The sequence below is a fragment of the Andrographis paniculata genome, unplaced genomic scaffold (genome assembly GCF_009805555.1).
Source record: "Andrographis paniculata isolate CXL003 unplaced genomic scaffold, ASM980555v1 Contig77END, whole genome shotgun sequence".
In the NCBI taxonomy this organism is placed as follows: domain Eukaryota; kingdom Viridiplantae; phylum Streptophyta; class Magnoliopsida; order Lamiales; family Acanthaceae; genus Andrographis; species Andrographis paniculata.
In genome coordinates this window covers 3,802,925-3,828,107 of record NW_026137614.1, presented here as the reverse complement: position 1 = coordinate 3,828,107, position 25,183 = coordinate 3,802,925, and the positions used below count along the sequence as shown (strand labels likewise).

Here is a 25,183-nt window from a genome sequence, read left to right as displayed (position 1 = left end):
ATTTTCCTGCAGACCAAAGCAAATTTAACTATGCATATATATTCCTTTTTATGATTAGCCAAATTGAACATGAAAGAATGTGAAAGAGTGCTTCTCAATCAATTCCCATAACAACAAAATTATTGCAACCTGTTCCGTATCGAATGATCTGGTGGCGTGGAAAGTAAATTTGTGACCGTAAAATCATGAATTAAAACTCTGACGCATCCAAGTTCACCTAGTGTGACTTGTCTTATCGGACCTAGTTTAGAGAGTATTAGGTCCGACCAAAAATTTATTCCGTGCGCACTCTCGAGCAGCGGCTGCGGGTTCCATGTTATAATAATAATAATAATAATAATAATAATAATTGCAACCAACACCCATCCCAAATAACCCTTCACCTAACAAGATAGTACAAAATATAAACATATATATATATATTTACATATATTTGTGCATCCATATTGCTATCTTCATCCCCCTTAAAAGCCCTAGCCAAGAATAAGAAAACCTTAAAGAAACCCTAGCCAAGAAAACCCTAAATGGATCAATTTAGAATCCCTTTAACCTTAGCCACAGTCATTCTCTTGTCATCAACAATGTCAAGAACCCTAGCCCAAGCTCCGGCTCCGGCGCCGTCAGGGCCAACGAACATCACGAAAATCCTTGACAAGGCCGGGCAATTCAAAACCCTAATTCGACTCTTCCAAATCACACAAATCGGAGATCAAATCAACACTCAGCTCAATAACTCGAAACAGGCCGGCCTGACCCTCTTCGCCCCGACCGACGCCGCCTTCTCTGGCCTACCCTCCGGCACCCTCAACTCCCTCTCCGACCAGCAGAAAGTTTCCCTAATCCAATTCCACATCCTCCCGACCTTCCTCTCCATGTCGCAGTTTCAAACTGTCAGCAACCCTCTTCGAACTCAGGCCGGCGACAGCGCCGCCGGAGCTTTCCCTCTGAATGTCACCACTTCCGGCAACCAAGTGAACATCTCCACCGGAGTTAACCAGGCCACCTTGGCCAACGCCATCTACACTGATAACCAGCTGGCTGTGTATCAGGTGGACAAGGTTTTGCTTCCTTTGAGCCTGTTTGGCTCGCCGGCGCCGGCGCCGGCCCCCACGGCGGGGGGTGAAAATTCGAAGAAGAAATCGACCGGGGTGAGCAGCCCGGTGGCCGGCGGTGATTCTCCAGCGGACACATCTGACGCCGGTGGTAGTTCTGTCAGGTTTGGGGTTGTGAGATTGGGGTTAATGGCTGTGTTGGTGTACAAAATCTGCTTTTTGTAACAGCAAATGGATGATTATCTTTGGATCATCGAAGGAATGCATTTGTGATTGAAAGTGAGGGTCGAAGAGAGAGTTTTTTTGTTTTTTTGTTTTTTTTTTTTTTTTTGTGTCTTGAAACTCCATTGTTGGAGTTTTCTTATTTTTCTATTCTTTTTGGATTTCCAATTGTGTATTCCTATTTTCTTTGGCTTTGTCATGTTGGTTTTAAGATTTTGTATCAATGTTGGTGATAAATAATTTTGATCTTGGAAGGGGTTTTGATAATTTGCCCACTTATTTATGGTGTTGTAGAATTTTGGATTATAATAAAAATAGTAAAATTTAAAAAATTAAATTGAAAATAAGTGTTCGATACGACGTAGATTGTTTTTAAAAGTACTATTGCAAGTATAAATATTTTTTTTATATCAAACATTTTTAAATGATCATAACATTAAATATAGGGTTTGTTATTTTTTTATAATTTCAAGTTCAAGTTAATATGTTCAATCTGTATCGTTTTTAATAAAGATATATTATTTTTTCTCATAAAATATCAAATTAAAATATTATTTAAAAAAATTCACATCTATTTCGAATTTATTTCAAACTACAGTGAAACAAATCATTAATATTTGATAAAAAGATAAGTTTTAATAAATCATCATTTTCAAATTATGAACACACAAATTTGTGGGGTGTGAGGAAAGACAAAAGGGAGTGTTACAACTTTTCCGAAAGGCCGAATCCCACGAATAAATTAAGAAGTTCATTGGACAGATTGTCTCGAAAAGTCGAAGAAGAATCCATCTCAATGGAAGAGTTCTTGGCAATTAATCCGCATTACGAACACCAGAATCCATCTCAATGGAAGAGTTCTTGGCAATTAATCCGCATTACGAACACCAATATGCTCTGAGTAGTTTAGAAGCCCAATTTCGAATTCCATAAAAAACTAATTAAGATAAGTCAAATATTAGGAGATGTTGTGCTATGAAGCTAAAGACTACATATTTTGAGTTGAGAAGGTAACTATGCACTACCAAGATACTATAAGTAAATATCATTTTTGTAACGAGATTTTTTTATCATTAAATTCACTTTTTTCGACACTAATGATATTAGAGACGGAATTAATGATGAAATTACGTTAGCTACGTGATCTTTAGTGACGGAATTACGTTACAAATATACTATTTTTTTTTAGTAATTATACTCAATTACATCAAATGACCCAAAAAATGCTAGACAAGTAAAAAACATGTAGCCCAATGTGAAACAAACTGCCATTAAAAGGAGATTAAGTAAGCTTTACGACACTTACGATTTTTCTTTTTTTTTTTGTTCTTTTTCTTTTTACCCACACACGCGCACACACTCACGTGTTCGACACGAATTTCCCCTAACTCAAGCTGATTATGGATGATAATTTATGAAGAAAGTTACACAAGATTTATGTGATGATCTATGATTCATGGAGGAAATTTGTAAATGGTAGTCCATACTCAAAAAAAAATATATATCCTTGATTTATCTTTTGTTTGATTTTTTATGATGTATTTGGTACAGATGATTAAGAGCACAGAAATGAAAATGTCTCATTTTTTTGTTTGGTTAAATCAGAAAATCAAGAGTTTTGAAAAATAAATCTACTGGAAAATGTAGAGAATTCAATATTATTGCAGTATATGTATTATAATTTTTTTATTTTTGGTATTATTTAATTTTTTAAATTATGTTATTTTAATTTAGAAAACATTAAGTTTATTTTGTTATTCAAGTCATTAATTTTTACAATTTTTTTAAAAAATTACATTATAATTTAATTTTTACAAAATATCGTATCTAATTTATTATTTTTAAAAAAAAAGTCACAAAAATTTTTTTTTCCATGGATTATCATTCGTTAGAACTCTCTCTTGTCCAATTAATCATTTATTCTTAACCGATCCATCCAAATAGTTGCATTTTTTTATATTTTTCAACCAAATTTTTTATTTTATCAAACAAAATAATTAATTCTCATTTTCTATTGAATTCAATTTTATTATCTATTTTCATTTCTCTACAATTTCATTCTACATACCAAATGTGCCCTTAATGTTCTTTATATTATGATTTTGCCCTTATTTTATCAATGTTGAACTCATGCAATTTAATTACTTTTTTTGTGTGCGTCTTTCTTTGTGTTATTTCGACTATCTTTCATACTCCCTCGGACTCATTTGAATGAGGCCCTATGGGGTTTTTGTAGTAGTTTAAAAAATAATAGTATTTTATTGATCAGTAAAAGTTTGTAAGAAGTTTTGACATTTTTGTCCTTTGACTTTATGTAAAAAAGTATTTGTACGTGTAATGTTATATTTGTAATTTAAATAAAAATTAAGAGTATTTTAGTATAAGTATAGGAGTACTTAATTTTACTAAAAAATAAATTGATACTTTTGAGTATGACGAACAAAAATAGTAAAAAAATACTTTGAATTGAAACTGATCAATTATATTTTTATTGTTGTTGTTATTATGTTTTTTTTGTTTTTTATTCGTCGTTTTTGAGCAAGATTAACCTTTCAACAAACTTTTAAATATCATATTAAATATATTATTTTTGAGAAAATACAACATCAAATATTATTATTTTATTAATCTCAATATTTTTCAAATTTCAAGATTCAAACATTTCTGGCCTACACTATTTAGGCGTAGGGTTTGTTTGTTTGTAGATTTGAAAGTTTGATTTGGGGATGAAAATGGAAAAATTACTCTCTCAGTCCAATTCCAAAGGTCTCATTTACCTTTTACATCATTATACTTAACATTAAAAATATCCTTATATTTTTATATAATTCTTTGCACAAATATCATTATAATAATATTATAAGACAATTTTTTTTTCATTTTTCCTTAATTTGTATTACGTTTTCATATAATAATTTATATTCAAGTATCACCACACAAAAAGTAATGAAACCCTCAGAGCCGGATGAATGTAGTATATCGAAACAATTATTCCATATGATATAAATAAGTATTGATATGGTATTTTAAATATATAATTAATTTCTACTGTGATTTTTTTATTAAAAATAAATAAATTAATAATCTGTGTTTAATTTGATATTAAAAAATATTTAACGAAATTAAATTTTGAATTAAATAAAAATCTGAATAACAAACACAACGGTAATGATGAATTCAGACAGAAAATTGACTTTCATGGCCCGTTTGTTTGGAGTTGGAATTGGGCATTGTGTAGTTGCTTTATTTAGAAGGTTAAAATTTTGGCCATCTATCATTTCTGTGGGTCCCATCCAATCGGGTAGGCTTCTAAAAGCAATTGATATATTTTATCCGAAAATTAATATTTTTGTCCCTTAATAATTTATTTATTTTTTTACTTTGGTATGTCTCGTAATAAAATATTTATTTTTTTAAATAATAATATTTTTTACTAATATTAAAAATATTCTGACAATTTATAATATATTTACAGAAATACCATTACCTTTATATTACAAGGACTATTAAGATTATTTTATTTTAATCTTTTCTACTTTATTCATACCACATCTCAATATAATACTAAAATTTTTTAAATTTTATGAAAAAAATAAATGGATAAAATAAATAAGGGACAGAGGAAACATACTATATATACATTAATTATTTTATATTATTTATATAAATTTCAACCTTACACATAAAAAATATATATATATTTTTTCAATTCAAATCATTTCATGAAACAAACATTATTATTATTTTTATATGAATTATATTTTTGATATTTTAAAATATAAATTAATATAAATAATTAAAAATATATTTATAATATGTATTTAAATACTTTTAATATTATATCTTAATAAAAATATAGACAATATATTATAAGAGAACAAAATTTTATACAATACGAATAACTTAAAATATATATTTATGATTCATATAATTTTTTTTTTTTTTTTTAAAAAAAGAGTTTTAAATGAAATCAATAAGTTTTGAATTAATCTTACATGTAAAATATTAAAAATTAAATAAAATTTATATAAGTTTGTATGTTTAAAATTGATAAGTTAACAAAAAAAACAAAACGAATTGTTTGTCATCCAACGGAGGAAGTACTTGCATTATTTTTATTTATTTTATTTTATTTTATTTTTTTTTTTTTTTGCATTTTAAATAATATACTTTCGTAAGATTTTATATAATATTTTTCAAAATATGAAAAAATTTAGCTCAAATTTTAAAAGATTATATATATTATTTTCTAAAGTACAACAAAGTTTCAAAGCAGTTTTTAAAATATGAAAAAAAAAATTGCACAAACTTTTCAAAGTATTAATATATATAGAGCTGTTAGATGAGAATTAAACCGTTCGTAAACTCGACTCGTTTCGACTCGATTTAACTTATTTGCGAATATAAAGTGGCCAAATAAAAAATATATATATATAAATAGATTTGTTTTTATTAACAGATGAATCCAAATTTTGTTCATGAAAATTCCTTAAAATAAATATATATATATATTAATTAAAAATTAATAATTAAATGAAATTGTTTAACAAATCGAATTCGAAGAATACAAACAAACACAAATCTTGTTTGTGAATACTAATGAAATAATACAAATATTTAAAATTTTATTTGATATGACTCATTAACCGCTCGAGTATGTATAAGTAATTTTGTTTGTTTTATATTTTGTTAGCCCAACAGACAAATCCATAACGAATATAATATAATCAACAATTAATGGAATAAAATAGTTTATATATATATAATATAATATAATGGGTGAATTTTGTCGTTTATTTGATATACTCTCTCCATCCCAGATAATATTGATCTACTACTGTAGATACGAAAATTTAAATAAAATTTAATTAGTAAGTAATTAAAAAATATATTAGTAAAAATAATTATAAATTAAAAAAAATAATAAATTATATAGGATAGATAAAAATAAAAAATATGAACAAATTATTTAGAACAGAAGAAATATAACAGTTTATTTAGACATAACATCAATTGTCGGCACGGCGTACATATAAATTGAATGATCGAACCACTCAATTCCCATGCTTATCTTGATGACCATCATTGACGCTACATACGTACGTTTACGTGGCACAACTAACGGAATCATACGAAAATATATTATATATATATATTTTGACCGTGAAGTCAATGGTTCAAACCTCCGACGTCTTACATCCTCTGTTATATATGGTTTGTCTAATGTGATTTTTTCGTCGAGTCTGATTTGTAGGGTATTAGGTTTGACCGGGGTTTATCCAGTGCTCACTTTCGGGTAGCGGCTGCGGTTCCCACGTCATTCAAAAAATATATATATATATATATTAGGTCCGTGTCATATTTATTTATTCATTTATTTTTTTAGAAAATTTTAAAAATATTAGTATTATATTGGGATATAGTAAAAATAAAGGTAAAAAAACTAAATTAATCTTATTAATATAGTATGATATAAAAGTAATAACATTTTTTTGTATAATATATTATAAATTAGAAGGGTATTTGTAATGTTAACTAGATAGTACAATTATAAAAAAAAAAAAAAAATTATTTTGTTATGAAATAGACCAAAATGAAAAAAAAAATGGATAGATTATTAAGGGACGGAAGAAGTATTTTATAATGTAAAATTTTTAAGGGCATATAAGGAATAAAATTTTTTTTACACAAATCAAAATGTTGGGTAAATTAGCTTTTCAGAAATTAGTTTTTTTTGTCCAAAAAACTATTTCAAAAAACTAATTTACCAAACACCTAAATTAATGTTTTAACTAATCAAACAGCTTTAACTGTTCAATAAGCTAAAAATTTATTTGTCAAACACCCCGATAATGTAAAATCATTTGCAATCAAGATATTCATAAAGAATATCTCCCCCCTACATATCATACCTTATTTCTTTGTCATTATATTTTTTTTGCTTCCAACTAAAAAAAATATATAAATATTTATATTCATATCAAAATAATTTATTTTTAAAATATTTATCAATATACATTATAAAAAATAAAATTTTATAGAATATAAAATATAAACATAATACAAATATATATATATCAATACTAAAAAAATAAAATAATATTTTAGTTTCTTCCTCCCCAGTAAAAAGGCAAAATAGCATATAAAATGGTTTCCCAAATTTGCTAAAAACCCCCCGTGGTCCTAAAATTCCATAAAACTTACTTGTGGTTTCTAAGACGTTGCAAAAAATCCCTCCTTCGTTAGGATTTAAAGGCGATTGCATCTCACGCGTTCATATTGCAATATATATATATATTTTTTTTTAGAAATTGATATATTACTGTGTGAAATTACAAAAATACCCTTAGATATTAATACACCTATATTCATCTCCTTCACCTTTCTTCTTCTCCTAAACAGAAGATGACAGATGATTGATGTCCTAGGCGATAGGCTGTGGAAAATCGGGGTGAATACAGACAGCGGCGATTGAACGGCGATGAGCGGTGGTCGGCGGTGGCTGTCAAATTAGAACAAATTCTTTCTCTTTTCATAAAAATAAAAAAAAATTAAACAACATCCCAAACAAAAAATACCAAACTAAAAAATTAAAAAAATTAAAAAAAATCAATACACTCATAAAAGTGAGTTTGCAATTGTGTTTTTGTGTTGGGAAGAATGAAGAACGGGACGATTTTTCTTCACCATCAATGCGGAAACTAAAATTAAGGGTTGAATTAAACAAAAAAAAAACTGTGGCGGTGCTGGCTTGGTAGCGTGGGTGGCCAGCGGTTGTCGACGGCGGTGCTACTGCGATGTGGCGTCCGGTAAACTATTGAAATTGTGATAATCTGTGATGACGGTTGAAAGGTTGAAAAAGGTAGCTGTGGTGGCTAAAATCACAATGATGCAGCAGTTTGCGTCAGCTGCGTTTGGGCGCATAGTCGAAGAGGCTGGACGGTGGTTGAGCACCGGTGGTGGTGGAGGAAGAAAACAATGGTGGATGGTATGAGTTGGGAGGGGAAGAAAAATGAGGCGTTCAAGGAGAAGGGGAAGGAGAGAGAAAACTAATAGAGCAGAGAGAGAACGAGAATTTAGATTGGGGTATAACGGTCACTCTATGTAAAAATTTAACACTGTTAATGCAATTTAAAAAGAAAGGGCGTGTGCAACGTTTTAGAAACCACAAATAAATTTTATGGAATTTTTGAACGACAGGAGATTTTCAACAAATTTGGCAAACCACAGGAATTTTATGCTATTTTGCCCCCAAGTAAAAATATCTATTTTATCAGTTTTATTGGTTCACTCAAAATATTATTTTTTTATTTTTAAAAAAAAAGTAGTCAAAAGAAGAAAAAAAATGTCAAAATTTTTTATGTATTTTCTTTGTTTAACAAAATATTATTATTATTATTATTATTATTAATATATTATAAAATTTCGAAAAACCTTTTCATTTGAATAGGAAGGAGTATGATTATTTTTTCAAAAGAAATCAAAAAATTAACTTTGTTTTTCCATCATTTTTCTTTTTTTCATATTTTTTATATTTTTTAAAAATATTAATATACTACTACACGTACTTATTATTTTTATATTTACTACGCAATTTTTTATATTTAACATAAATATATATATATATATATAAATAATTCTTTTTTAACCTTCCTACAAAACAACCATACCATCAAATCAAATAAAAAGATTTGAATTTCCTGTAAAGTGCAGTATGAAACGATGACCAAACCGAACCGAAACTATACCTAAAGTCTCAAAAGAAGTTGAATTTCAAGTACTCAGTACAAATCAAATCGTCGTATCCGCGCGTGGGGCCCACCATACAAGCATTGGATTTACTGTATGTATATGTCTGCCATCACTGCAGAGCATCGGTCCAGACCACCGCGCGATACCTCACCATCTTAGGAAAAAATGAGATATTTTTAATGGCAATATCATGAGTGGGGTGGGTGGGTCGATGGGAAGAAAACAAACAAATGGAAATGGCGGAACCGACACAAACATGCAGTTCGCAGTTGGGTTTAACTTTAATGGCCACCTGTAAAAATCCAACATCATCCTTATCGCCGCGCCCCTATCGTTATCATTCTGTTGCCCTCACCGGATAGAAGAACGAACCATCGCAGCTAGTATCGTCTTCCAATCAATTTGGATTTGTTCTTGCTTGCAAGGCTGAGAAAGGTGTGTTCCCTAAGGGAGGAGAAATTCAGTGGATTCAAGGAACATTTAATCTGATTATCTTTCTCTGAAGGTTGTAGGTTTGCTTATAAGTAGCGGCAATTGGATTGGGAGATTGGAGGAGTTGCCGCCATTGAAATGGGGGAAAGTGCTGTGGGTTTGGGTTTGCTTCTGCTATTGGCTTTGACGACGTCGTTTTGCTCCGGCGCCAATGTGACTTACGATCACCGTGCGTTGGTGATTGACGGCCGGAGACGGCTCCTAATTTCTGGCTCCATTCATTATCCTCGCAGCACACCGGAAGTCCGTACATACATTCATGGATACATACTTCTCTATTTTCCCTCACCTGAAACTGAAAATTGCAGTGATTTCTTTCTATGTCTGTATCTGTTTCTAAATGTGATTTGATTTTCACTTGCTAATTTCAGATGTGGCCAGACTTGATTCAGAAGTCGAAGGAAGGAGGCTTGGATGTGATCGAGACTTACGTTTTCTGGAACCTCCACGAACCAGTTCGCGGTCAGGTGATTTCCCCAATTTTCCATTTTTTCTCCATTGATTCTTCCCTCCCCTGTTTCCCTGGTTAACTATTCTTGACCTAATTCTGAAGAAAGGTGAAGAAGAAGAAGAAAGGAATGAAATTATGAAAATGAACTCTGTTCACTTTTTGGATGACATTCTTTATTATCATTGTGGCTTGCTTTTTCCAAATAGAAGATCTGTTAAACAAATCCATGGGAGAAAAAGGATAAACCAGAATGATTAGGTTAGAAAAACAGATATTGATGCTTGAAAGTGAATTTTGCAGTATGATTTTGAAGGAAGGAATGATCTGGTGAAGTTTGTGAAAGTTGTTCAAGATGCAGGTCTATTAGTTCATCTTCGAATAGGTCCTTATGCTTGTGCCGAATGGAGTTATGGGTATGAATCTTGCTCCATTGTTTCTGCAAATAGACAAGATTCAAGTATCTATGCATCATTAATTTCATCATTTCATTTGATCAGTGGATTTCCCCTGTGGCTGCATTTTATCCCCGGGATTGTGTTTCGATCCGACAATGAACCCTTCAAGGTTACACCTCTTGGTTATTCACTTTCGCCTTTCGGGATTGTTCGCTTGCTGAGATTGGTTATGATCTGTCTTAGGCTGAAATGAAGAGATTTACAGCCAAGATTGTCGACCTGATGAAGCAAGAAAATTTGTATGCTTCGCAAGGTGGACCGATCATTTTGTCGCAGGTATAATCATGCAAATGTAGTATTTGGTAGTGATTGATATATATATATGTCCGGCATTCAATCTATTTTGTTCGATTCTAGGTTGAAAATGAATACGGGAATGTTCAATCGGCGTATGGAAGCAGTGCCAAGCCTTACATAAACTGGGCTGCAGCAATGGCTACGTCGCTGGATACTGGCGTGCCGTGGGTGATGTGCCAGCAAAACGATGCTCCCGATCCTATTGTGAGCCGAATATCTTAAAACCTTTTGTGTTTGTTTGTGAGTTTCAATTTTTGGGTTTGGATTATTAAATAGTAAAAAGTTGAATTTGAATAGTTGTTGTTTAATGTGATATAAATAGAGGTTGATGTGATATTTCGAATGTAAAATAAACTTGTCGTATAATATAAAAAATGAAAAGTAATTGTTTAATGTGATATTTTTTGAGGAAAAAAAAGAATCTGAATAGTAAAGATCCGTCGTAAACCCCACAAAAGAACACAAAACTTTGTTTAAAAAGCTCGATCATTTTATGAATTGTGTTCTTGTTGTGATTGCAGATCAACACTTGTAATGGCTTTTACTGCGACCAATTCACTCCGAATTCGAACAAGAAGCCGAAAATGTGGACGGAGAATTGGAGTGGATGGTACATCTTTCGATTTCTCGATTTCGTAAAGATGCTTTCGTGCTTCGATTCAAATTTCTTTGGAACTGATTAGGTGTTTGATGTAATTATTCAGGTTCTCTTCGTTCGGTGATCCTCTCCCATACAGACCAGTCGAAGACCTCGCTTTCGCCGTGGCGCGGTTTTTCCAACTCGGGGGAACCTTCCAGAACTATTACATGGTACCATGTAATATTATTTTGTTTTAGACATAAATATACGATTTGAAACGATGAAGTTGTAAGGAGATTTTTAATGTATATGATGGGCAGTATCACGGCGGGACTAACTTTGGCCGCAGTGCTGGAGGTCCTTTTATTACGACAACCTATGATTACGACGCTCCTATCGACGAGTACGGTATGTCTTAGCCAACCAAAACGTCACGCTGATTCCGTTGTCGTCGTGTAATGAAAGTTTCTGTTTTGTATTCAGGACTTTTGAGACAGCCGAAATGGGGTCACTTGAGAGATGTCCATAAAGCGATAAAGCTTTGCGAAGCAGCGATATTGGCGACCGATCCAACAACGAGTTATCCCAGTCCTAATCTGGAGGTATAATCCATCGTACCCTCGATTATCGTTGTATCGTTTTTGTTCTGAAATGTCGATTTATGTCAGGTGACTGTTTACAAGACGGGATCGGGACGGTGCGCCGCTGCATTTCTTGCAAACATTGGAACAAAATCCGACGCGACGGTAAACTTCAATGGCAATTCGTATACGGTGCCAGCTTGGTCTGTTAGCATCTTACCCGACTGCAAGAATGTCGTACTCAATACTGCGAAAGTATGTTTACCGATTTCTTTTCGATTAGGAATTGATGTTTTAACCGAATAATCGATACTTATATGTCGCACGACAGATCAATGCTATTTCGACTGTCCCAAAGTTCGTTCGCTACTCTTCAAAAGAACGCGCAGAGGCTAAAGATGGATTCCAGTCGGGCTGGAGTTGGATCGTCGAACCTGTCGGAATATCTAATAAAAATGCGTTTACGAAACCGGGATTGCAGGAACAAATAAACACGACAGCCGATCAAAGCGACTATCTTTGGTACTCTTTAAGGTATAAGAGCTGCCACGGTTTCGATCGACTTTTCTTTTCACACGTCGTTGATAGATCGTAATATTTTGTTATGTGTCCAGCGCCGCGATTAATGGCAACGAGACGTTCATCAAAGACGGATCTAAGACACTCCTTCACATTGATTCTCTTGGTCATGCCCTTTTCGTGTTCGTCAATGGGAAACTCGTCGGCAGTGGAAAAGGACGGAACAGCGACCAGAAAGTTTCGATCGATATTCCTCTAAGTATTCAACCCGGGAATACGAAAATCGATCTGTTGAGCATGACAGTAGGATTAAGGGTACGACGAACATATGAACAAAAATTATCAGTCTTATAAGCTCTTTTCTTACGTAAAGTTCGATTCTTTTCAGAACTACGGAGCATTTTTCGATACAGTCGGAGCAGGAGTCACTGGCCCCGTTCAGCTCAAAAGCTCTCAAAACGGACTGTTGATCGATCTATCCTCTCAACAGTGGACGTATCAGGTCATCTATTAAGAATCGACATTCATCGGATGCGATATAGATACATAAATTCATTGATTATGCTCGTCGTTTGGAAGCAGATTGGCATGCAGGGAGAAGACTCAAAGCTTTATCACGGAGATTCGTCGATTTGGGTAACGCAGCCGACGCTTCCCACGAATCAGCCATTGGTGTGGTACAAGGTGATTCGACGTATAGTTTGGTCGTGTTGAAATATTTTAGCTATTCTATTTAAAATTTAGTAGATTTAGATTTGAATCTTCCTTTATTTTTATGATAAAAACAATGCAATTTTTCAATTTTTATAATTTATTTTCAATGGAATCGAAAGCGACGGTATTTTTGTATTCGTGTAGACCACGTTTGATGCCCCGACGGGAAGCAACCCGGTTGCGTTAGACTTTACGGGAATGGGGAAGGGTCAGGCATGGGTTAACGGACAAAGCATCGGACGTTACTGGCCGACAAACATTGCATCAGGGGGGAGCTGCACCGATTCTTGCAATTACCGCGGACCTTACAAGGCCGATAAATGCTTGACAAACTGCGGAAAGCCGACCCAGCACATGTAAGAACTCGAACCAAAGCTCCTCCGATTTGATATATCTCGCAATGTAATAATTCGCGCGTTGCAGCTACCACGTGCCCCGTTCGTGGTTGAAACCGAGCGGGAACATCCTCGTACTATTCGAGGAAGCGGGCGGCGATCCGACGAAACTATCGTTCGTCGCGCGGGAGACGAGAAGCGTCTGCTCTCACGTTTCGGAGAGTCACCCGCTCCCGGTCGAAATGTGGAGTCTTGACGACGAAATCAGGAACCGAACCCGATCGACGCTCTCGCTGACGTGTCCGTCGCCTGATCAGGTGATTTCGAAGATAAAGTTTGCGAGCTTCGGAACGCCGCGCGGCGCGTGCGGAAGTTTCCGCCATGGCGAATGCCGCAGCAAGAGGGCTCTTTCGGTCGTTCGAAAGGTACCGTTTGGCTCGATTCGGTTCGATTTCGATTTCGGTTTCGATCGTAAATTTCGGGATTTTGTTGGGCCCAATTTTGTTGTAATGTGTTTGGTTGGTTATTACAGGCCTGTGTAGGATCGAGGAGCTGTAGCATTGGTGTTTCGAGTACGACGTTGGGCGAAGCTTGTGGAGTTTCTAGAAGCTTGGCTGTAGAAGCTTCCTGCGCTTAGAGTAGTCTTATTTATCTATAAGGTGTTTTGAAAGGGAGAAATAAATGCCAAATGGAAAGGCTTTTCATTCGAAATAAAAAAGTGAAATAATTTATCTCATCCAACCTTCTACTTTTTATTATTCTTTCATATATTTTTTTTACAAAAATTCTCATGTTTTATGTTAACCGATCAAAATAATCGTATTATATTAATCAAATGTACGTCCAATTAAATCAAAATATGCAGTCTCATCTATCTATTTTTCTATTTTGGTTTCTCACATAACAAAATATTCATTTTTTTTTAATAACTGTATTATTAACATTGTAAAGATAATTACATTTAAATTTAAAGATATTCATAACACTGTATTCAATTTACGATATGTTACAAAAATGTCATTACATTTAAAGATAATTAATTTTTTTACTTTTATTTTTTATACGTCTCAATATAATATTAATATATTTAAAACTCTGTATAAAAAATAAATAGATAATAAATATGGGACAAAAGAAAATATAAAAAGGAATGGAGGGTGTATTAGAGGTTTAAAAGGAATTGGTTACAAAGTGGGCCCAACCCAACCCAACCCATTAAAGGTGTGTACAGAAACATTAGGCGCATATTATAACGGTCATACAAACGGCGTGAGGTAATTCAGTATGGAATTCTCCTTTCTACGCACGCAATCAAGTCGGTTACGAAGTCTCTATATATATCGTTTAATTTGCTCTTTTCGTAATTCTTTAACCACAATTTTTTTTTTTAATTTTACTATTTAAATTTAATTTTTTAAAAAACAATATTTGTTTTTTTACAGAGCATTTCGTCGAATATTATTTAAATTTAAAATCTAAATTCATATTTATTTTTCAAATTAAGTTTAAAGAAACAGATCTATTATTATTATTATTATTATTATTATTATTATTATTATTATTATTATTATTATTATTATTCGAACTACATATTAAATCAAAATTAGAATGAAAATAAAAAGTTATAATCACCAATTTATAAACGTGTGTGTAACAATTTTTTTGATTGGAAATATTAAAGAGATATAAATACCAAAGAATAAAAAAGTAGGGATGTTTAATGGGGTAGGTTTGCCCGGACCCGTTTTTAATGAGACGGGTTCGGATCTAAAAATATGTTCGGAAAAGGTTGTGGATTTTAAAATTTAAAATCAGCCGAGTTCGGAACAGATTACGAATTTTACTAAAAATTTGTTCAAAACAAGACCCGGTCCAGAATTCAGCTATTTTAATAATTATTAGAATTAATATATATTTATATAAATATAAATTACATTACATATTTATTTAAAAAATTTAAATGTAAACCAGAATGTAATTTCTAAATTAAATTTGTGTTTGAGTTTGTTTCTTAATTTTTTTCACAATCAGATTACCGTCATTGCCTCGTCTGCTGCCGACCACCTTCATTGCGAACAACTGTCAACATTTGATTGTTCTTGTAAAATTTTGTCTCGTCTACCTTCGACCGCCATCACTGCGAACTACTACAAACATTTGATTGTTCTTGTTTTTAAAATTAAAATTTTTCAGCGCTTTAACACTTACTTTTTTGTATTAAATTATTAAAATAAATTATATTTATTTAAACAAACGGGTTTTCCGAGTTGGCCTCGAACCCGAAGGGTTTGGGGCGGGGCGGATCCTGGGGCTGAACTTAAACGGGATGGGGCGGGGCAGATCTTGAAGCCTAATATTTTATAGCGGACGGATCCGAGGCCTGTAGAACCCGTCCCAAATTCGCCCCGTTGACATCCCTATAAATAAAAATTAGGACGGCTATGGGCTGGACGAAAGGGCGCCTGTTCAGGGCCCAATGTAAATTAGAGGTCCGTTATATATTTTTATATTATATATGTATAATTTACATATATAACTTATTTGATATATATGTAAATATAAAATAATATAGTTTGATGGTGTATGATTAAATTTTTAACGATAAAGTTTTGAAAAGTTAATAAACTTATTGAATTAACTTCTCATTGATGTACAGTTTCATCAAATCACTGAGTTCAAATTCTAGGTGCCTCCAAATTTTGAAATTTTTTTAATATACTATTTTTCATCTAAAAATATTCAAAAAATTATTTTATTTAACTATTTATATTTTCTTATAAATAAAAAATATTATTTATTTACATTTTTGGTTTTTTTCTTTTTTTTTTTTCTCGCTCTGAGCCATTTGAAAGTCAAGACCGGCCTTGTATAATAAGAGTAGATGCGTGCCACTTGTAATTAAAGAAAACACAAAAAATCATTCCAAATTTGATCTTTTTATTTTCTGTAAGTTTGAGAATGCGATGAGCTCAAGTTGTAAGAGCTCTAAGTTGCTTCGGGAGGACGGCTAGCACCACTCGTGATAGGAGTTGCGTGCCTAGCCACCAATCCCATTTATTTTCCCACACTTAAGATAAATTTACTTTTCATAGTGTTTATAAAAATTTCATTACTTAATAATTAATGAAGTACCATTATTCTCCATTTTGCCAACATTTATGGATGATATATATATATATATCTATATCTATATATATATAAAAGACAACTACTTCGTGAATTGCTTCATGTGAATTTAGGTTAAAAAGCGAATATAAGTCACATAATATAATCTAAATAGAAAGGTCCGAAGGATATTCATACTACTAGATAGACTCATACTACTAGATAGACTCAGGACCTCTCATAAAAGCAGTCTCTTAATCGTAATTTGATTAAAAGATTGTAGTAAACATGTAACTAGTGAACTAATATTTAATTTTTTGGTCGCGAAAAGAGCTCCCTGGGCATGGAAAATGATTTCAGAGATGTAATATTAGTTCAGTAACTGAAATTAGTTTATCTTGCTCAAGTACCTAGTAGGCTAAAATAAACCTTAGCAAATGCTAATGCAATTAGAGAACAGAAGTCTTATATCATCACTTTTACGCAATATTATATATATTTTGTATAATATAAAAAATAATAGTTTATGTTGATTGTTAATTTTTGTGAGAGAATAATTTATATATATATATATATATATGGGAAAGGTGTCGAGAAAAAATATAGGAAGAACAAAGCCTTTGTTTCCGATCCCTTGAGGAATTAAGCTTCACTGTTTCCCTCAAACAGCTGCTTAACCTTCGAAGTCTGCAACAATCAACCAAAGCTATTGCCTTTTTCTTCTTCTAAAAGAAATTGATTACATCATTTATTTATCAGGTCGACAATGTACATAGATCTCTTAGAGTATGAAAAATTTAATTCAAAACATACATTTCTATCCATTAATGGCACAACCCCTGCCCTGCGTTGTACTACATTTTTAAAGAGAGAAATGTATTCAAAACATACATTTCTATCAATTTTTTAAGACTGGAGGCAGTGCTGCGCTAAGGATCTTACCGTCTGCTGAGTTTTTCTTCATTCATTTGTTTTCGATGTCCAAGAAACTTGAACTTCACCTAAACCTAACTAATTGTTGGTTATGTTGTTGTTATTGGATTTATTCGAAGATAAAGAATATCGTATCTAGTTATTCTTGGGAAGGGTCGCGTGGGGTGCGCGCTCGAAAATGCCTCTACGACATTGAACGATGTGTTTAATAATTATATGTTTTTGTATGTGGATTTATGGTTTAGTCATGCCCACCACTAAAAGAGGGTTATATACTGTAGTATGAATTTAAATACTGTGATATATTTTGGAAATTATTATTTTCAAAAATTAGGAATTAAATTAAATTAATTCTTAAATAAAACTCTCATGATTCAGATTAAATTAATATCTTAGATTTGAAATTAAAAGTTGCAATTTTCCAATTGGCAACTTTTGGCATTTAAATTTGAAATATGCATCTTTTCTTTGAACAAACACTTCGATATTTATTAAATAAAACTTATCTTCTGACAGAATAAAAGATTATGCAGATTCTTGTTTGCAGAATTAATTTGTGTGCGCAAATAATCTTCCAATTTTTTACTTGCTCAATTTTACAAAATTCGAGTGTTGGTTTGTTTTATCCCGTACGAATATTGTGTAACCCGAGGCGTTAATAGGGTCGAAATATACCGAATCTACGCGACTCAAAGTATCAAGATCGTGTATACCACAAAATCAAAACATAAAAAATTCAAAACATGATTTACGCCACAAAAGAATTTTGCACATGAACAATATTTATGAAGGAGGGACCTCTGATATCCGTCGGTAATCTACTATATTAGAATAAAAAATCACACCAAACATACACAAGATATATGCAAAGAGGAAGAACAGACACACTATATATTTTTGGATTTTCTTGTATATACTTTATCCACTCAAATGAAAAAAAAAAAAGAAAAAAAAACAATAATGAAACGACGACAAACTTAATGCACAACACAGAAACTGCATGAAAGTAGTTCAAATGATGGTTATTATTTCTAAATTAATCCTACCACTAATCACCAAATTCATTTTCTTTTAACCACACACAAATGATCATAATTAAGTTAACATCCTGCTGGTTCACTGACTATTCTTATTTTCATCCTCGGGCATCTCATAAACAATTTCACGAATCTCAGCTCTTGACAGATCACTTCTTGGAGTTTCAAGTCCTTGTCATCGAAAATTTGCTGCCATCGTCCATACCCATGATTCATCACAGCTTGAAACAACAATGGTTGAAGTAACGTCATCCATAAAAAAACAATGGTTGAAGTAGATCATCATGCTCGTTTCAAACCTTCATTCCTCTGAGCGCAAGGAGAGTGTAGTAACTCTAACAAGTAGATCATCAGTTCTTAGATCCTCTTTGAAGATACGACCTGAAAAGGTAGGTGAGTCATTTGGATCTTCGACTATGTGCTCATAGAAAAGCATCTCTCTCAAAGCTATGAATCTTCTCATAGATCTTTTGCTTTAAACGTGACAAAAAATCTGCTAAATCATAATCCCCAGTACCAAACCTCGTCAACATTTGAACAAATAATGCCCTTTAATTCAAAAAACATGAAGATGTTTATCTTCATTGTCGCACTGCATTAGCAAAAATTCTGAGTTCCCGACACATCCAAACTGAAGACTGGCCCTCGATCTAAAGTTAAAGCCATCGCTGCTGAACAAGTGTCGAATTAGATGGGCAACATTGTTGTTGAAAAAGATGAAAATGTGGCTGTCTGAGGACCATAATAAGAATAATGAATGAACCTGCCGGAGAATGAAAAAAATGTTGGCGAAGGCACCGACCGGGTAAGTTGAATATAAAGTATAAAGAATAAAGAGAGGGATGTTTTATTAGCAGAAGTATATATACTGCAAATACAATAACCTATGCACCGCATCTGTGTGGTGTGCATGTGTACTTTACATTTGAATTTATTTATTTTAATAAACACACAAAAAAATTTACCACTATATTTGAGAATAATTTATATGCATACAAATGATACATTACATTAGTACATTACCTACACTTGAAGATCTAAAAGGTGGATTTATTGCCGCACACAAATTTTGCACCTGGACAAGTTTCTTGAAGGAGAGACCTCATGTTGTGATGTTAAACGACCGTCTCATTTGTTTGATATAATCAATTAAGTGCTAGAAATAATTAATTCTAAGAATCGATTTAAATATGAAACTTTAAACTTGTGAGATTAAGCTCAGTAATCCGGAGAGAAAAGTCAAAACAAAATTGAATGAGAAAATATTTTTTGTACCAGATAGAGGTATGATGGGCTACATGGGAGAAAGAATAGACTATATACAAGTTAGTTTCTTAAATTTAATAAATAAAATTCTATCAAATCTATCAAAATTGAATTCCTTATATAGGAATATACAATGTTAATTCTTACTAAATATTCTTAGGTAATTTGACTGTGAAACTAGCATTCTCTCATTTGGTGCATTTAAATAATCACAATCACAATAAGAAACTTCAAACATCGCAGTAGGTCTTCTATCAAATGAATATTATCTTCCATGTAAAATAAAATGTTAACCATCTCAAAATAAGTCCGCAAATCCTATATTTATTCATAATTAAACTTAAATGAATTTTTGCAACATTTTGCATGTTTTAGTATTATTTGTTGAAGAATGATAACTCAAGTGATAGAAATGTTTTGTTGGTGTTAATGTTAGAGCTTTTTGTAAGCAATACAAGCAATCAACCAATGGTTACAATTTGCATTTAGAAATTTCAATTGAATCCTTAAAGCGGCTTTCACTTTAAGGGTTGATTTTTCGTCGTCACGACCAAAGCCGTCTTGAACTTTTTCAGGGTTACGAGCAAACAAAACAAATTGTAAATTTTAGAAAAATATTATCAAATTTATTGAAATGTTATCAAGGATAAACATACTAATGAACTCCAAAAAGATAAAAATTATTTTAATCATATATCTCATATCTTCACTATTATAAAACTAATAATGAGCTAAAACTTAAAAATATAGGTCCTGAACAATAATTATTTTGAAGGATCATTTAATAAAGATAACTTTCTCAAACTCTTGCATATACTTTTGGTACTTTTTTTATAGTTATTTTGAAGGATCATTGAATAAAGATAACTTTCTCAAACTCTTACATATATTTTCGGAATTTTATTTATTTATTTTTTGTTTAATGCTCTTGAAAATTGTCAATTGATTGACCCTTCAACTAATAGTTTTGCAAACTGTAATCATTAATAAATCTTCAAATGCTTATTTTGTTTATTGCTTCACCCAACTTGAATCGACACTAGGTTTTGTTGCTCAGAAGATTAAGGATGTTAACTATATAATGATGTTTGTACCTTTGCTGAATTTTATAGGGACGTCTACGAAAAGGAAAAAAAAATTGTTCGAGAAAAATAACCTTATATTATACAAGCACCATCTTTGGGTATTTTTATGACGTGAAAATCTGCAGCTGCGCACCGGATAAACTCTCGGTCCAACCTAATACCCTGCAAACTAGGCCATGCTTTAAAATTGTTGTAAATGTATATACTTGTTGAGGACCATAGTTTAAAATTGTTGTAAATGTAGGGTATGTTTGTTTGGATTATTTGTTTTGATTGCTACTATTAACAAAAATTTTACTAAAAATAATATCAAATTAATATATATTTTTTATTTTTATATTATACTAAAAATTAATTTTACATTCGAAATATCACATCAAATCTTTATTTATTACACATAAAACAATTATTTAAATTCAAAATGTTACTATCTTGTCATTTGATTTTATTTTAGTAGCACACTTTATGGTTTCTATATTTGAGATTATAAATAAACTTACTGGTTGTGTAGAAAATAGAAAAAGTTGTTGAAAATGGGATGTCCATGGGCAATGCGACTAAAACAAATCTTCAAAATTTGAGAGAAAATAAGTTGAACGATCTCATAGAAAAAACTACATTATTTATGATTAAATATGAAACAAAAATTCCTAATATGAGGCGTAATATATTGTTATGTGAAGAAAATATTATTGTGAAAATAAGTCAGTCAATTTACGGTTACAAAAGTTTGAAAACTAATGGGACTTTATGTTCATAATGATGTCATGATTGCTTTTGGTACTCCGGAAAAGTAAATTTTGATCGAACCCATATTTGCTCAATGGATCCAATCGGCTCAGGGTAAAACTTCATATAGGTTCGATATACTTTCAATGCGGTAAGTAAAGAATTACTAAGGTATTTGCTATTTTTTCTATTTTCTAATCAATTTTTTTTCTTTTGATAAAATCGATTAATATGCTATTTTCTCTCATTTCTAATCAATTTTCTTCTTTTGATAAAATCGATTGTGGCGACTTGGGATTCAATCCCATCGAATTTCTAGAAGTAGAATTCATAATCTTTTAATATTTTTTTGAAAAATTTCATATTGATATTCAATGTGATGTGAAATTTTTGGATCTTAAAAGATTTAAATGAACATATATTATGTCAAACTTGTTGAAACAAAAAACCATTAAACTCAATGGACAGTCCATTTAGGGTGTGTTTGGTTAAGCATTTGAAGTTTTGATTTTGAATAATAAAAAATTGATGTAATATATATATATTGATAAGTGTTTGATTTACTATTTTTAAAATATGAAAAAAAATTAAATCTATAGTAAAATTTCCCAACCAAATAAATTACTTGCATTCATCATAGGCAATTATGTGTTACTCCTAGTATGGGATGCATCAGTAGAGAGATCATTTTCAACAACGATCATAAAAAAACAAATTACAAAAATAGTAAAATAAACTTTGAATTATTGTTTCGTTATTATTCTAGAAAAATATCGATATATATGTGGTTGTCAACCTATACTAAAATATAAAAAATCTCACTGTAAATAAAGTACAGTCGTATACTTATTATTTTTTTGTTATTTTTCATTCAAAGTTGATTATACTCCATCCATCCCCTATAATAATACTAAAATTTTATTTTATTGATTATCAGATGAACTTATACACAATCCATTTATAGAAAATAATCTTATTCATTCATAATTTCATTAATAACTAATTTATCACTAGAAAATACTTTTCTACTTGTCACCTAATTTTTTTTTTTTTAATCAATTTTTATAAATTTCTTATAATACCTTCACTTTAATCTTTAATTATCCCACTTAAATATTAAAAGATAATCATTAGTATCATTACTTGTGTTTCTTTAGCTCAAACTCTTCGATTTTTCGCCATTTGGACTCTGCATTTCCGAAAACAAATGCACTTTTCTCTCTTACAAACATCCCATCAAACTTTACTTTAATATCAAACTCAAACCAAATTTTTTGCTAAATCAATTAAAAGAAACACACCCAAATCGCAAAAAGGAAGAATTCACACAAACATATAATAATAATAATCAAACACTTGAACGAGCACAAAACACAGAAGACAGAAATGGCAGATAACGAACACTAGTTTCCATCTGCCATTCCTCATCTTTATTACACACAAACATAAAACACAATCGAAAACACAATCACGTAGTTCTTACCATTGGTGAGCATACACTCCACTCTTCCTCAGACTTCCGAATATATTGGCGCAATCCCTCTTACATTCTTCAGAGCATTTAAGGAAAAGCTCGTCGACACGGCATATCTCGCCGCTCTTAAATAAGTCGACAAGTATATTCATCTCGCCAAACTTCGCATTCATCATAAGCACCACGAAATCCCCATCCGAAACCGTCTCCTTAAACCACGGCACAAATTCAAACCCCCCTTCATCCACGGGGGCACTCAAAAATTCGTCCGCGCTCACTTCCGGAACCCCGTTGCCGCTAACATCTCCCGCAAGGGCCGGATGGTACACAAAATGGATGCTCGGCTCAGTCACATACGACGACAGGACAGAAGTTTTATGATCGATGATGAACACCTCAAACGCCGTATGATGATCCCCGCAATAAGGTTTAGAAAGTTTCTCGATCGTAGGGCGGGCGTACTCCCCTGCGCCCACGTTGATATAAACCAACTTGTTTCTCGACGAAATATTCATGTAATTCGGCAAATACGAAAGCTCGTAAGGCGAGACTTCGTCAGCAATTGGCTCGATATACTTCATCATTTTCTTGTTATTCTCGACAGCTGGACAAGCAGACGGGAGCTGGAAATGCTCGAAGGAGGCGAAACTCCCGAGCCTTTTCTTGAATATGATCAGATTCAACGATCCGAGACGACAAATATGCTGAACATCGGAGCTTGTCAAGAACGACGTAATCGAGACCACCCGCCATAGCGCGGCGCTCGAATAGAGGCGGCTGCCAGATCCCAAAAGTATTGCGCCGGTGCCGCCTGGCCGGAGTACACGCTCGAGCTCCCGGACTAGGAGCCCCGGGACTGAAACTCTGTCAAGATCTTCAGAAAACACAAAATCGAAGTGATTGTCTTCATAGTTCAGCTCATAGACGAATCCTCTCTTGAAGAGAGAGAAGTACGGATGCCTATCAGCACCAACAGCGTTGAAGAACCCTAAATGGCGCAATGCCAGCACAGCGGAAGAAGATTTCTCCCCGACACAGAGCGCCGCCGCATCCGATCGCAACAAATTCTTATCCATCAGAGCTTGGAAAACAGTTCTCGTCAGATTCTCTGTGCCGTCGCCGCCGGCGGGCGCCATAAACAGAGGAAGCGCGAAGCTCGAGGCGGCGGAGTTCAGGAATTCTGTGAGGTTGAAATTAGGATTTGAGTCCAAATCAAAAGGACATTCATCAGCATCCAACGTTATCTGCTCCGGAACCCTAACCTCACGAGTAACTTGCATCAGAGAAACCGCCATTACAGCCAACACAAGCATGGACGTTCTCAGCACCAAACGCCTCATCAACAGGCCACGAGGCAAGTGCGATTTCACGAACATCAAATCCATTCGAATCGAATCTCAGTGAGTAACCACTTCCCAGGCAATTCAAAGTAGCAGATTTATATAAATCGCAGAGCAGTAATTAAACTCAAAACGTACAGATCTGATTATACGCAGATTCAAATTGAGAAACAAAGCCGAGCAATTTCAGAAAGCAGAATTTAGCGAGTGCAAAACCTTGACGATGTGTGATTTCCACCCACCAGTAATCCCATTGAGCTTTGCGACCCAAGCCACGCCTTCCGCGGCACTCTTCTCCCCATTGGCGCAAACCACTCTCCACCCATCCTCAACATCACTAATTCATCTCCATTAAACCCAAAACTACATCCTCAAACCCTAAAATCAACAACACAACAAGGAATCGGTGTAACAGTGGAGTGGCGGCGATAGAGGGAGATCCTTTTAACTAATTGGATCTGAAGACGGTGAAGCCACCGATGGAATTGGAAGGTGAAGGAAGTGTGGCGAGAGTGATTGATTATAAGGATGCGAAGGTTCGCCAACGGTGTCGGTGGCCGACACGTGTACGGTGGAGATCGTGACGTTGAGGCTGGCAGTGGGGCCAGCATTAAACACAAGCACGTGAAGGTTACAGGTCAATTTTTTATGGCTTTTCTATCGCGGCTTAGTGGGCTTTTTTATTGGTTGGTTAGTCCAATCATATTCTTTAGAATCATTGATGACTTGTATATTGCTTTCTAACTATATTTTTGGTTTTTAAA

General features: G+C 32.9%; 3 protein-coding genes across 3 annotated transcripts; 2 read left to right on the top strand and 1 right to left on the bottom strand.

Annotated features, from left to right (window-relative positions):
* Positions 1 to 459: 459 nt before the first annotated feature.
* On the top strand, positions 460 to 1,528 carry LOC127239330 (fasciclin-like arabinogalactan protein 11). The gene has a single exon (XM_051257426.1). The coding sequence runs from the start codon at positions 525 to 527 to the stop codon at positions 1,275 to 1,277; it is 753 nt and encodes a 250-aa protein (XP_051113383.1). The 5' UTR covers positions 460 to 524; the 3' UTR covers positions 1,278 to 1,528.
* Positions 1,529 to 9,256: 7,728 nt separating this feature from the next.
* LOC127239225 (beta-galactosidase 8) lies at positions 9,257 to 14,186 on the top strand. The gene is made up of 19 exons (XM_051257281.1): positions 9,257 to 9,461; positions 9,532 to 9,761; positions 9,890 to 9,985; positions 10,270 to 10,382; positions 10,467 to 10,533; positions 10,608 to 10,700; positions 10,782 to 10,925; positions 11,243 to 11,331; positions 11,426 to 11,531; positions 11,622 to 11,709; positions 11,785 to 11,903; positions 11,970 to 12,137; positions 12,214 to 12,416; positions 12,497 to 12,716; positions 12,790 to 12,903; positions 12,984 to 13,085; positions 13,260 to 13,471; positions 13,539 to 13,875; positions 13,983 to 14,186. The coding sequence occupies exons 2-19, from the start codon at positions 9,597 to 9,599 to the stop codon at positions 14,085 to 14,087; spliced, it is 2,541 nt and encodes an 846-aa protein (XP_051113238.1). The 5' UTR covers positions 9,257 to 9,461; positions 9,532 to 9,596; the 3' UTR covers positions 14,088 to 14,186.
* A 4,640-nt stretch (positions 14,187 to 18,826) lies between these two features.
* On the bottom strand, positions 18,827 to 24,721 carry LOC127239269 (uncharacterized). The gene is made up of 5 exons (XM_051257345.1): positions 24,662 to 24,721; positions 24,558 to 24,561; positions 23,089 to 24,475; positions 19,119 to 19,196; positions 18,827 to 18,998 (listed from the first exon to the last, which is right to left on the bottom strand). Exons 1-5 carry the CDS (start codon positions 24,719 to 24,721, stop codon positions 18,827 to 18,829), a joined length of 1,701 nt encoding a protein of 566 aa, XP_051113302.1.
* Positions 24,722 to 25,183: the final 462 nt, after the last annotated feature.

Bases quoted from the DNA above. Each gene is read 5' to 3' on its own strand.
- LOC127239330 (XM_051257426.1), top strand. From the start codon at position 525: ATGGATCAATTTAGAATCCCTTTAACCTTAGCCACAGTCATTCTCTTG.
- LOC127239225 (XM_051257281.1), top strand. From the start codon at position 9,597: ATGGGGGAAAGTGCTGTGGGTTTGGGTTTGCTTCTGCTATTGGCTTTG. The intron at 10,701-10,781 runs GTATAATCATGC...GTTCGATTCTAG, and splicing joins GACCGATCATTTTGTCGCAG to GTTGAAAATGAATACGGGAA. The intron at 12,717-12,789 runs GTACGACGAACA...GATTCTTTTCAG, and splicing joins GCATGACAGTAGGATTAAGG to AACTACGGAGCATTTTTCGA.
- LOC127239269 (XM_051257345.1), bottom strand. From the start codon at position 24,721: ATGGGGAGAAGAGTGCCGCGGAAGGCGTGGCTTGGGTCGCAAAGCTCA. The intron at 19,197-23,088 runs GTAAGAACTACG...ACACTTGTTCAG, and splicing joins GGAGTGTATGCTCACCAATG to CAGCGATGGCTTTAACTTTA. The intron at 18,999-19,118 runs GTGCGACAATGA...TCACGTTTAAAG, and splicing joins TCAGAATTTTTGCTAATGCA to CAAAAGATCTATGAGAAGAT.